This window comes from Octodon degus, unplaced genomic scaffold (assembly GCF_000260255.1).
Source record: "Octodon degus isolate 3935 unplaced genomic scaffold, OctDeg1.0 scaffold00160, whole genome shotgun sequence".
NCBI classification, from domain to species: domain Eukaryota; kingdom Metazoa; phylum Chordata; class Mammalia; order Rodentia; family Octodontidae; genus Octodon; species Octodon degus.
Window position 1 is genome coordinate 5969585 of NW_004524736.1, and position 14104 is coordinate 5983688.

Below are 14104 nucleotides of genomic sequence, written 5' to 3' on the forward strand. Positions count from 1 at the left end.
GGGGCTGGCTGGCATGTGGTGCTGGGGGATCGAACCGCGGTCCCTGATGCTTCGCTAAGCTTGTTCCAAGTAGGTGCTTTAGACCACTGAGCCATCTCTCCAGCCCCTGTTCTGTCTTTTTGAGACAGGGTCCTGCCATGCAGTTCAGGCTGGCCTTGCGCTAGCTCACTTTGTAGCCCAGACTGGTCTTGAACTCACAATAATCTTCCTGCCTCAGCCTGCCAAGTACTGGGACTTTTTTTTTGGCAGAACCAGGGATTGAACTCAGGCCCTTACGCTTGCTAGGGAAGTGCTTACTCCACTGAGCCATCTCCCTGGCCCCGAGTGCTGGGATTATAGGTGTGCACCATCACACCTGGCCCCAGTATACTTTTTTTTTTTTTTTACAGTACTGAGAATCAAACTCTGGGCCTTGTGCTTGCCAGGCAGGTGCATATGCCACTGAGCTATCTCCCTGGCCCCCCTAGTTTACTTTTGACTACACTCTGGAAATGTTTTTATTTGCCTGCACTTACCTGTAATGTTAGGTGTCCACCCTCTTGCTGTGGAACTCAGAATGACTTACACACATGTAATGTGGAAATCTGCATTCAGTTCACTTTGACCAATGTAGTTTAACTCTTACTGCTTATTAAATGCTTTGCAAGAAATACAACAATATATTATAATTATAAATATGATGAAACCTTAGTCACACAGCTGCTGATGGGAATGCAAAAATGGTACAACTTTTGAACCAGGTAAGATGGTAATCCAAGCATTCAGGGGGCTAAGGCAGAAGGATTGCCATGAGTTCAGGGTCAGCCTGGGCTACAGAGTAAGCTCAAGGCCAGGCTGAACTACACACTGAAACCTTACCTGCCCTCCCCAAAACTCCAAAGATCTATGTACAAATATTTACGAAGAGATTATTCATAATAGCCCAAAGGTATAAACAACCCAAAAATCTATGATATAACACATACATAAAAATAAACTTGTGGTGATATTACTCAGCCATAAAAAAGAAATCCTGAAATGTGCTATAATTAGAGGAACCTTAAAAACTCACAAAACACACAAAGCCAATCACAGAAGAACACATCTTATATAAAAGCATTGATAACTAATGCCTAGAACAGTCAAATCTATACAAACGAAACAGTAGATTAATAGTTGCCTGGGCTGGCAGCTTTGTGTGGTGTGGGGGGGATAGCTAGAGTATGAATTTCTTTTTGAGGCAGTGAAATGTTCAAAATTAACTATTGTGATGGCTGCACATAACTATACTAAAAGCTACTGAATTACTTTAAGTGGGTGAGTTATATGTTTGAATATCACAATTCAACAAAACTATCATTTAAATTTTTTTTCTAAGATATGAGGTACTTGAGAATCAGCAAACTTCTCCTAGGAAGCTTTTCTGGTCAATGGTAAAAGATTTAGTGAAACTAAGTCTAGTTTACTTCATTGTAATTGGAACCAGCTTGTAATATTTTGATATGTACATTTCTAAAACGTGAATGTAGTTTAAGAAAACATTTCATTACATCAGATATTCCAGGCAGCCTGCCATTAGGTTTTAACTGTTAAAAAAAGAAAAAAAAAATCTTAAAAGGAATCTAATCAACTTCAGAGTATATGTACTCTCTTGTTGACTCATCTCCCATGACACTGTCTCCCTAAAACTTTCATATTAAACAGTACTGAGCATCGTTAATGCATTCACTTATGTCAACAAACAGTGGAACCCTTATTGTACATCTGGTTCTGCTTTAGGTGTGCGTGTGCGTGTGTGTCTAGACAAGAACAACTGAACAAGTGAAGTTCCCGATTTCATGGCACTTACAATTCAAAAGGGCAAGATAAAACAATAAGTTTCTTAAAAACTTAATTAAAACAAGGTGCTGTGCAATGGGGTAGCTTCTTTGAAAGATGATGCTTGTAGTTAGAAAAGGTTCCTATGCATATGACGACCAGGGGAGAGAATTCTAGACAGAGGAAATAATTTTTAAGTGACAGAATCAAGGAGGGGGGTGGTTAACTCTTTGATTCTCATTTATCAAGCTGGTACAAAAAAGCCTGGCAAAGTTGACTATCAGGCTGTGGGCAGGCCAAGAGATCTCTCCACTGTAGACCATTTAAAGGTTTCCCAAAGCTTCAATTAAAGGAAGCCATCAAAGGCTAAGCCCAGCTGTGAGCGATCTTTCCTTCCTCTTCCTGTGCCCTTCAACAAGTACCACTCATTCCTGCAAACAATATTGCTGAGAGGTATTGTGTCAGAAACCCAAGGACTTAAAAGACAGATCAGACATTTACCCAACAGTTCTTTAGGTAGGAATCTATTCTGGGAGGACAAAAAATGTAGTCACAAGTAACAAATACAATGATACAAAAGTAAAAGTGAACTATAAGAAAGAGCTATGGAGTGTAAGGGTAGCAGGAGATGACTGCCAGCAGGAGAATCAGGGAAGCCACATAGGGAGGGGGCACCAGAGCACACGATGTCTACGAAGCTTAATACTAGGACATGGAGGCAGAATAAGCCTAGCTGTTGCATCTCTAGCTTTAAATAGATTTTAGAACATTCTCAGCTCCCTAAGCTCAAGGAGAGAAGGCCTAATACTCTTCTTTTTCTCTGTGATGTTCAGCATAAAATTTTGCAGAGCTGGGCCATTTGTCTGTTGACTGACTGTAAGAGACGAGTTATCAATTTTAGTACTGAAGCCTAAATCACTGCTTCATAAGGAGCTTTTGGCTTCTGAAACAGATGATCCCAGGAACCTATTATCACCCATTCACTTCATTTAAGATATTCCTAAGAATTTTTTTGAAATTAAACAATACACATATAAACATGCATGTACAAAGTGCTTCAGAATATACACATATGTAAATATTTGTTTATATATGTGTTATGTGTAAACTAAACCAACCTTAAGTTCAGAATCTCATAGAATTATTTTATTATTTTTCTTTTGTTTTGTTTTGTTTTTGTATTTGGTACAGGTCTCACTACACAGCTCAGACTCATAGTGATCCTATTTTCAGCCCCTGAATTTTAGTCTCTGTGCTTAGCTAAGCAGGTGCTTAGTCCACTGACCTACCTATCTTGCTGGCCCTTCATAGAATTATTTTAAACTAGCACTGTTAAGCTGGAGATTGTTATTTAGAAAAAAATTTTTTTTATTAACGAAGCTTTCTCATCTGCCCTTCAAAAGTCACTTCCCATTCCCAAAAGAACATCTTAAGTCAGGAAAGCCAAACAACATTATTTTAGACAGTGTCTGAATGTCTCCAAAAAATATTTGATGACCAAACTCACCATAGAGAGCTGTCCAGGTTTGATTAATCACATCTAGACACACAGTTCCAGACCTGAAACAGATGGAAAAAGGGGCATTTAAAAAAAAAAAAAAAAATCACAGTTAGTTGCATTATCTGGCAACTAATTTTTACGTGAAATGCTTTTCATAAATCCTTTATAAACAAAACAAAACCCAAATCAGGAGAAAGTATAAGGAGGAGAATTATTAAGGCCTTACGTGTCTCTGTACAGACTGAAAAGGAAAACGGTGACTAGGTGATCAGAATTAACACTGGAAACAAAGGGCGAAGACCCACTGTGTGATTAAATGTGTCCACACCTTGAATCCAATAAGCAACGCAGATTGAAGACTAATTTGCAATATAAATAGCCCATAGTCTTTAAAAATGTCAACTTTAAAAAAAGCAGGCTGAGGAACTATTCCATATTACAGTTATGTAAAGAAGCACGAGCGATTACGACATGATTCTGGACTAAATCCGTTTCCTAAAAGAAAAAAATACCAGCATTTGGGAGGTTGAGGCAGGAGGATCACGAGTTCAAGGCCAACCTGGCTACATGGTGAGTTCAAGGCCAGCCTCGGGTAGAGATACTGTCTCAAAAAAGAAAAAGAAAAAGAAAGAAAGTACAGTATTGCAATATGCCAGTATATTAGTTAAAAAATTATCACAGTGCTAAATTGACAAATCTAACATCTATACTTTGCTTGTTAGGATGACTAATCCCTTCAAAAATTAAATAGCCAGGGAGATGGCTCAGTGGAATAAGTGCTTCCCTGGCAAGCACAAGGGCCTGAGTTCAATCCCTGGTTCTGCCAAAAAAAAAAAAAACCCAAAAAAACAAAAACAAAACAAAACAAAAAAAACCCAACAACAACAAAAAATTAAATAATAAAATGGCAAGATGTATGTATACTCATAAAGGTGCAGAGAATTTTCATGTGTAAGTTGTGTGAGCAACAGCAAAACTGAATGCCACGCAAAGTAAAAATTACAGTCCAAATAGCCATGGATTCTAAATACCACTGGGAGGATGACAGGCTTATATTAGAGTCGTTGAAAAGTATCAGTAGGGCCGAGGATATAGCTTAGTTGTACAGCACTTGCCTGGCAAGCTCGAGGTCCTGAGTTCAATTCCCAGTACAAAAAAAGTCACTAATAGCCAGGTGTGGTGTTATATACCTGTAACTCCAGCACTCAGGAGGCTAAAGCAGGAGGACTGCTGTGAGCTCAAGGCCAGCCTAGGCTGCACAGTGAATTTAAGCTCAGGCTAAACTACATAGTGAGACCTTGCTTCAAAAAATATTTTTAAAAATCATTAATAAAATACTACAAAAGGGGCTGGGATGATGGCTCAGTAGAATAAGCACTTCCCTGGCAAGAACAAGGGCCTGAGTTCAATCCCCAGTTCCGCCAAAAAATAAATCAATAAATCAATAAAATAAACTACCACAAGGAAAGAAGACAATTAAGAGTTGCTGACTAGGGCCGGGGATGTGGCTCGGTGGCGCAGCGCCTGCCTAGCAAGCGCGAGGCCCCGAGTTCGATTCCCGGTACCAAAAAAAAAAAAAAGAAAATAGTGAAAATAAGACCAAAAAAAGTCCTTTGGAAAAAAAAAAGTTGCTGACTGGAGCCAAGTGGTATAGCTCAGCAGCACAAGCACCTGCCTGGCATGTGCAAGGTCCTGAGTCAGATTCCTGGCACACAAGAGTTACTGACTACAATGAAACTACTCATTCATATTAGCCTTTCCTTGAAAAACTAAGAAACATCTTATGGGCTCAAAATAGTAAAATCTGTAAACTGAAAACTGGTCACTGACTTATGCCTATATAATGGAATTGAGATGTGGAATATTAGAAACATTCGCTGGATAGTGAAGGGAAATGGAGAATCCAGCCATGACAATGGAAAAAAACTAAGCAGTACAGTAACTCAAACACAGTAATTTGGAATACCATATCCTTAGGATTCTATAGTTCCAATGACCATTCATACAATGCTGCCTCCCATAAAATCCAAAATGATAACTGAAGTTTTGTATTTTTAATTAGTTAATTAATTAATTAATTTGGCGGAACCAGGGGTTGAATTCAGGCTGTTGCACTTGCCAGGCAAGCGCTTATCCTACTGAGCTATCTCCCTGGCCCCCCTTTTTTTACTTTATTTTATTTTAGGGTTTTTTAAGGGGGAAGGAGGGAGGGAGGGGGAAAGAAAGAGATAGATCTCCATTCTGATCAAGAGCAGTTGCTGCTAAAATGTAAACAGTTTTAAATAGTTACTTACGCTTCATCAATGTTGGGATGGAAAATTTTATTCATGAATCCTGTAAAAAGAGATGTTAATTAGCAGCAAAAAGATCCAGAGAACAATGATTCTTAATGTGTGTCAGTCCTTCAGAAATAACGTCAGTATTGGGAAAAGATGATGATGGTTATAAATCATCATTTACAACCTCAGATCTGAACTAAGGACCACTGAGCCATCTCCTTGGCCCCAACCTCAGATCTTTGGCTAGTGGTAATACTCTATATTCTGACAGCATCAATAAACTACAATAAGTAAAAATTCTATTAAGAACAAACTTTGGGAGCAATACGGCTTTTTATATCAAATAATCTCACAAAGCAATTGTTTCCTGAGCTACAAAGGCATATGCTCAAGGAGAATTTATAATACTAAATGATTTATAACTACTATCAAGATAAAAATTAAGAAACCTCACTCTGAATCTCCCACCCAAGAGTTTTATATTGTCCAAGCTCTAAACTTAAGATTCTACACTTGAACTTATCCTTCTGAAGCTCATTTACTTGCACCACTGGCTGTACCGTGTGCGGAACATGAATGCAGCTGATGAAAGGCTAGAGGAACACACTTCAAACCACAAAGGATTTCAAAAGAACTGTGACCAAAATATTTCATTTAATTTTAGAATACTAATTTAAGGATATGCAATTTTGATTAAAATTGAGGCAACAGAGAAAAATTTAAAAAAAAGAGAGAGACAAAGAATTTTAAAAAGGAGGGCTGGGGAGATGGCTCAGTAGAATAAGTGCTTCCCTGGCAAGCACAAGGGTCTGAGTTCAATCCCTGGTTCTGGGAAAAAAAAAAAAAAAAGAGAGAATTAAAAAAATTCTGAAATGACTATATCTGTAATGGAGTTAAGTTTCTTTTTAAAATATATTCCTTGAGAAATACAGATGTAACATTCTTTTTTTTTTATTTATTTATTTATTTATGTGGCCAGCTCAGCCCACCAGGGGGCAGGGCTGGCTGGCATGTGGTGCTGGGGGATGGAACCGCGGTCCCTGTGCTTTGCTTAACTTGTTCTAAGTAGGTGCTTTAGACCACTGAGCCATCTCACCAGCCCCAGATGTAACATTCTAAGGAGCTATTAATTTATTTTCTAACTTGAAACCAGTGATTTAATTAGTGTATATATATGTATATATACAAATATATACACACACACACATATATATAATATATATGCAAGTAACAATATTCTAAAGCAGAGACTCATCATTGAAGCTGACATTCTGCTGTCCTCATTTCATTTCAACATTTAGGATTCCTTTATTCCTTTCCACACTTGCAATAAAACCCCAGCTTCTTACTAAGGCAGCTTTCACCATTGCTGTGTACAGCCCCATTCCCTCACCTTATCCTAACAGTTTCTTTCTCTTTCATTCCAAACATATGTGATGATCAGCACCTACATAGCATCAACAGGACAAGAAAGAAGTAATGACAACATGTATGAAGCACCAACACAGCTGGGGGAATGCAAATACACAGGGAGAGCGCACACACACAAAAGAAGAGACCAGAAGCATGCAGAGGCAGCCACACAGGGGAGACAAGCTTCAAATGAGTTGCTATGAACATCTTTTCTTTCTTTCTTTTTTTTTTTGGTCTTTTTGAGACAAGGTCTCACTGTGCAATTCTGGCCAGTCCTAAGCTCACTTTGTAGCCCAGGCTGGTCTAAAACTCGAAGCCATCCTCCTACCTCTACCTCCCAAGTGCTGGGATTATAGATGTGCACCATTATGACTGGCTAAATATTTTGCCCTAGTCTAAATTCTTCTCCCTGCCATTATGTATTTAGCACAGGGTCTACACTACACAGCTCAGACTTATAATGATCCTTCCGTCTTCAGCCTCCCCAGTGCTGGGATAATAGTCGTCAGACTCAGTGGGGGAGGGGCCAGCGCAGCATGCGGGGCTGGGGATCGAATCCTGGTCCCTGTGCTTGCCAAAGCAGGCTTAGTCTGCTGAGCTATCTCGCCAGCCCACCCCATCTTAAAACCTTAAGACTTCTGTTGTTAGAATATTAGCGAATAGAGCATAAAGCTTCTAGTCTTTGCTCAAGTCACTCCAAGCACTAATCCTGTTTCTAATTTGTTTTTAAATCCTCTGTGCTAAAATAGCTCCAAGTTTCATCTCTTCCTGTCAAGACAACCCTGAGACTCTTTGGTCTTCTTGGCAGAAGTGAGCTGACCAAGTGATGTCACTGTTTGGAAAGCATCGTTATGAGATGTATACCACTGTGCCACTGGGACAGTTCTTGAACCACTGCCTTCAGAAGTTAACCAGAAGCTACCCTGTCAAGCACAAGAACATATAACTGGAGTGCCAAGGTTAAAAGATCACCAGGACTGGTCAAGCAAGGCACCTAAGAACTGTACACTGAAGATTCAGGCATGGATTCCATTAAAGAATAACACCTAGACTCCAGAAAGTAGCTGCAGCAGAATCCAGTTCATCTTCACATCTCTAATAATCTTGGGCTGGTGAGACAGCTCAGCAGACTAAAGCACCTCCTTAGGCAAAGCACAGGGATCAAGGTTCGATCCCTGGCACCACATGCCATGCCAACCCTGTACTTAGGGTTGGCTGAGCCAGCCAGAGTCCAGGTGTTGTGGGACATGCCTGTAATCCCAGTGCTGAGGAGGCTGAAAATAGGAGCATCAGTATGAGTCCAATCTGTGTAGTGAGACCCTGTACTTTAAAAAAAAAAAAAAAAAAAAACTTTTTAAAAAAGATAATTCTACAATGTTTGAATTACTTTAATGCAAAAACAACCTTGTGATGCTGGGTGTGGTGGCTCACCCCTGTAATCCCAACACTCAGGAGGCTGAGTCACCTGAGGTGTTTTAAAGTTTAAACTTCAGAGTATGAAGAGACTGTAATACGCTAATGGAAATGTTCAAATTTTAATAGTAAAAGGAGAAAAAAGGATAAAAATAGACCCTCAGGTTTATAAGGCATGTCAAGATCAGCTACATATAGAAACATAATGCTAATTCAAAAGCAAGGAAAGGGCCATGGCTCTCAGTGGACCTCGAGCCTTCTTAGGGAAGTTCAAGGACCTGGGCTCAATCCCTGGTACTGCATGCTGTGCTAGCCACCCCATGGCAAGCCAGCCACTAAGACTGGGAGTGGTGCTATGCAAGCCTGTAATCCCAGTGCTGGACAGGCTGAAACAGGAGGATCACTACAAGGCTGAGTGCTGTGCAATAAGACCCTGTACCAAATACATTAAAAAAAAGAAAAGCAAGGAAATATTCCCTCCTTTTTCTTTCTTTCTTTTTTTTTAAGTTCATGGCTGGGAATAGAACCCAAGGTCTCATGCATGTTAGGAAAGTACTCTACCACTCAACTACATCCCCAACCCAGGAAACTTTCTGTAGTAAACAGTAGTGAGTAGGAAACAGATAAGCCACTATCTGGTTTAGTTCAAAACAATGGTTTTACTATGTGAAAAGTGTTCTACCTGTTGCTAATATTAAGAATGAAAAATGGGTCTTGGAAAAAACAAAAGGATTCTTGGTACTTAAAATGCTGCCTCCAGAGCTCCCAAAACACCTAAGGAAGCTATACTGATGGCAAATATCCCCAGTGCTGACTACTGGTGGAAAGGTAGTGGCATATTTGGACAGCATGACCAGCCACTTTGCTTGGTATCTCTGAAGAATAAAAAGACACTAGGAAGCAAAAGAGAAGTCAGTGAGAAGGGTAGAGGGAGGGTCAGAGGTGATAAGCAGCAGGGACTCTTTTAGAAGCCAGTGGATTATTTTCCAGATATGGGAACAGTATTCACACCCTCAAGGTTCTTAAAAATATGGTTTAAAAAAAAAAAAAAAGGCCCGCCAGATAGCTCAGTGGATTAAAGTGCCTGCTTAGATAGAGCCCTGAGGCCAGGGTTCATCCCTGGCTTGCTGTGCTAGCCCCACCCCCAGGTATGTTGAGAGACCACTAAGACTGTGCGTGATGGTGCACACCTGTAGTTTCAGTGCTTGGGAGGCTGAAAACAAGAGAATCACTATGAGTCCAATCTAAGTAGTAAGACCCTTATAGAGCCTGTACTAAATACATAAAAATGAATGAAAGAAAGAAAAAAAAGAAAGAAAGAATGCACGCATGTACACAGGCAGGCTAGCTGGCTGGCTATTGTAGTATTCCTCATGATAGCCCAGCCTATGTTCTCCAGAGTATGCTTTTATCTTGCTTTTTTCTTTTTTTAAAACGTGACCCAAACTCACTGCATTGCCAGTTTCTCCCTCACTTTTCACTTTCTTTTTCAAACAATTACCATTTTAAAATATAAATTAAGGGGCCAGAGAGACAGCTCAGTTGTGTAAGTGCCTGCCTGGCAAGTGCAAGGTTCTGAGTTGAATCCTAGTACCTAAATAAATAAGGCAGCTAGTTGGAAGACAGTACCACAGTGGCGGGGAAAAAATGGGGAATGATAGATTTCAGACAAAATGGAATAGGAATCCCATAGGGAAATGAAGCTTCAACAATTTGATGCCACACGGTACCTTTTACATAAAGGCATAGATCAAGAAAACAGCTGTGGTTCAAATCTGTTTCTGAAATAGTAAGGTGCCTCTCTCACTGACCATGGCTTTGAGTGTGCATTTGGAATCAATATAGCTTCTATACTGCTTTCAATTAAATCTAAATTTCACATATGCTTATATCTGTTAATATGAACAACTAACCTGAAGACAATACTATGTAATACAGCAACCCTTGTCAAATTCCTAGTTTTGTTTGGTGAAGTTCTGTGTCACTTCTAATTTTTATTTTTATTTATTTTTAAAAAAATGTTGGGGCTGGAGAGATGGCTCAGTGGTCTAAAGCACCTACTTGAAACAAGCTTGGCAAAGCACAGGGACTGCGGTTCGATCCCCAGTACCACATGCCAGCCAGACCCGCCCCCTGGTGGGCTGAGCTGGCCACACACACACACACACACACACACACACACACACAATAAATAAATGTAATAAATAAAAATAAATATTTAAAAAAAATGTTATTTATTTGTGTGTGTGTGTGTGTGTGTGTGTGTGTGGCCAGCTCAGCCCACCAGGGGGCGGGGCGGGCTGGCATGTGGTGCTGGGGGATTGAACCGCAGTCCCTGTGCTTTGCTAAGCTTGTTCTAAGTAGGTGCTTTAGACCACTGAGCCATCTCACCAGCCCCTTTTAAATTTTTAAAAACTATTTTGTATTCTTTTTAGATTAAAAAAATTCAAAATTTGGCCCAGTTGAGCCCAAAAGTACATAGTGGAGAGGGCCAAAAAGATCTTTATGAACATATGCTTTAGTAATAAATGGGTTGAAGCCCAGTCCCCAGTTCAGACGTATAAGACTATTTGAGCTCTGGGACACAAGGCAGAAGCAGACAGCAAAAGTTCTAAACAAGGCAAGGTTTCTATCCCCAACTCTGTCATCAACTGCAGGCCCTGGGCCAATCATTTAATCACTTCACTTCTACAAATCCGCTTATCTACAAAAACAAAAACAAAAAAAAACCCCAAGACTGTGTGATCTCCAAAAGCCCCCCTCCTTCTCTGTGTCTAGCAGCCTTTATCGGTGCCCAAAATCCTGGCTGTTATAACAATGGACAAAGCTCTGAGAACAAAGGACTTAAGTTTAATGCTGAAGTCATTAAAGGAAATTAACAGCATTTTTTGGTACAGAACTATTCTGCAATTTGTATTTTTTTTCTTTTTTGAATTTTTAGGGAAGGGTCTATCTACTACTAGATCCAATGCAGTGATCCACCTGTTTTCAACCTCCCAAGAGCTGGGATTACAGGCTTGCACCACCACACCCAGGTCAGAACTATTCTGCAGAGTAAAAAATTACCAATCTGCTAAAATACTATACAGAGCAACCAAACCCACTGACTGGTCCAAAGAACGCTGACTCTTGAGTTGTTTTTGAGACAGAATCTCACTATAACAGGTAAACTATTTTGAGACAGGGCTAATAGCTCAGGTTGGCCTTGAACTCATGGCAATCCTGCCTTCATACCTAGAGTGCCAGGATTACAGGTACGCAACATTATATTGGCAGAATCTGAGGGTATAATGTTGTCCTTGGGAAATAGGGTCTGCCAGATCAATACTATCAGAAAACTTTCCAGATTTAAATGATCTTTATACCAGACATTTATAATTTCCATTTGTACATAAGGAGTACATTCATCCTGGCTACTAGACTTTTAAAATTGTTTTTAAAAGCCTAACCAAATCAGTGGGGAAAAAAAATATCTCCTTTACATTTGTTCTTGGACAAGTTGTGGGCAGTGTTTCTGGCAAAGTCATTTATACTCTGGACAGCAATGCCAATAATGAAACTTCTGGATGATGAGGGGAGGAGACTGGGAAACAGGCAGCTAGGAATTCAGAGGAGCATTCTCAGGACTGAGCATGTTTGCTCTGGCTCGTCTACTTTCCTTTGGCAATGTTATCACTACACTAATGAACATGTCTGCAACAAGAGAACTTTCCCAACATTTGTTTCCATTTGATCAGGAGCTATTTTAAAGAGATTTTAAAAGAACATATTTTGAAAATTGTTTTTGTGGAAGCAGAAAGTCTTTTTTTCTTTTCTCTAATAGTACTGCGAATCAAACCCATGGTCTCTCAAGTACTAGGGAAGTTCATTATCAACGAGCTACATGTCCCTAACCCAGCAAGTCATTGTTACTCTATATGAATTAATGTTTTATTCATTACCAGATGTTGTCTAATGATATAGTTCACTGATATGGCCAGTAAAAATTCAGATGCTTTTAATCATTTGAACAATTATTTTCTGGCACTGCTTCAGTAACTTGTTAAAAAGGATAAGGCCAGACAATAGCAATAAAAATTTAGCTAAAAAGCTTATCATCTGTCTTGTATCTTTTAACTAAGAGAATCAAGTGGTTTATAATTGTGGAAGAATTTAAGTTACACCTGCAATCTCAGCACTCAGGAAGCTGAGGTAGGAGGATTGACATGAGTTTGTGGCCAGCTTGGGTTACCCAGTGAGTTCAAGGCCAACCTGGACTGCAGACCAAGCCCTTGTCTTAAAAAAAGAAAAAACAAAACAAAAAAAAAACAAAACAAAAAAAAAATCGTACTTAGTAACATAAAGCTAATTGTCTTAAAAATAAATAAAAAGCAAAAATGATTACAACAAAAAAGAATGTCATGGCCAGGTCAGGTGGTACATGGTATAATCCCAACACTTGGGAGCCTAATGCAGGAGGATCACAGGGGCTGGGGAGATGGCTCAGTGGAATAAGCATTTCCCTGGCAAGCGTAAAGGCCTGATTTCAATCCCTGGTTCTGCAAAAAAAAAAAAAAAAAAAAAAAAAAAAAAAAGGAGGATCATTGGTAGTTTGAGGCTAGCCTGATCTATACAGTGAGTTCAAAGATAGCCTGTACTACAAAGTGAGACCTAGTCTCAAAAAACCAAAATGAAGCAAAAAGAAAAGAATGTCATTCTTTTGCTTATTCTTCTACTCCCATACTCAACTGCTCTGGAATAACAAGTCTCTAGACCCAGGGGCTAAAAGGAAGAGAAGGTATATTTTATCATGCCAAGTCACAGTGAAAACTGCTTTTTGTTTCAGTGTACAATCCCAGAGAGGAGTCTGTACAAAGTAGCACACACTTGAGTAACTTCTGATACTGGGGTCAACACATATAAAAGAAGTCAAAGTTCACTTTATTATTCTCCACTTGTGTCTCTTCTCTGAGAGGATATTAGTGGGGCCTGGGGGATGGCGCAGTAGAATAAGTGCTTACCTGAGAGGATATTAGTAATTTATGGATAATGAAATATTTCTGGACCAATCATCTATCCAGAAATTTCACCCAGAATCAGAAGTATCTTGAAACAGAGGTTAAGGGCCACAAAATAGCTCAGCGGATAGCCCCGCCCCGGGGCACCCTGAGATAGCAATTGAGACTGGTTGTGGTGGCGCAGGCCTGTAATCCCAGCTCTTGGGAGGCTGTAAACAGGAGACTCACTACTTGGGTGTGCATTAGTGCAGCACCCTGGTCCTGAGTCTCCCTAAGCAGTATAGCCTCTTTCTTTTTTCTTTTTCCAATAAATAGCTGATATGCATTGTTGGGAGAATTCTTTCTCAAATAGCCTCTTTCTTAACTCCATAGTTTAACTTTCAGTCTGGTCATTCATTTAACCACACTGTTGGAATCTGGCAGTATTTATATTCATGATTAGAAGCAAGACAGTATAGAACACACTCAACTTGAAATCGTAAGACCCAAGTTCAAGTCTCTACCACTCTTACCAAATAGTCACAGTTAAAAGATCAGGCGCCAGTCAGACTGCTGAGTCCCAGTGTGAGCCTTCAGCAAGGTGCTCTTCGCCTTTCTGTTCCCTTATTCGTGAAGCTAGCTTAAATGTTATCTACATGTCATGTGACTGTCATGAAGGTTTTTTTTTTAATATTTATTTATTTATTTATTTATTTATTTATTTA

The 14104-nt window shown here is 39.6% G+C and overlaps 1 protein-coding gene across 1 annotated transcript in view; it reads right to left on the reverse strand.

The window, feature by feature from the left end:
• Positions 1 to 14104, reverse strand: part of Ube2h (ubiquitin conjugating enzyme E2 H) — a 123923-nt gene that overhangs the window by 27777 nt on the left and 82042 nt on the right. The window contains exons 4-5 of the mRNA XM_004642749.2: positions 5593 to 5632; positions 3305 to 3357 (exon numbers count right to left, since the gene is read on the reverse strand). Coding sequence (XP_004642806.1) covers positions 3305 to 3357; positions 5593 to 5632 — 93 coding nt within the window. The remainder of the gene's footprint in view (positions 1 to 3304; positions 3358 to 5592; positions 5633 to 14104) is intronic.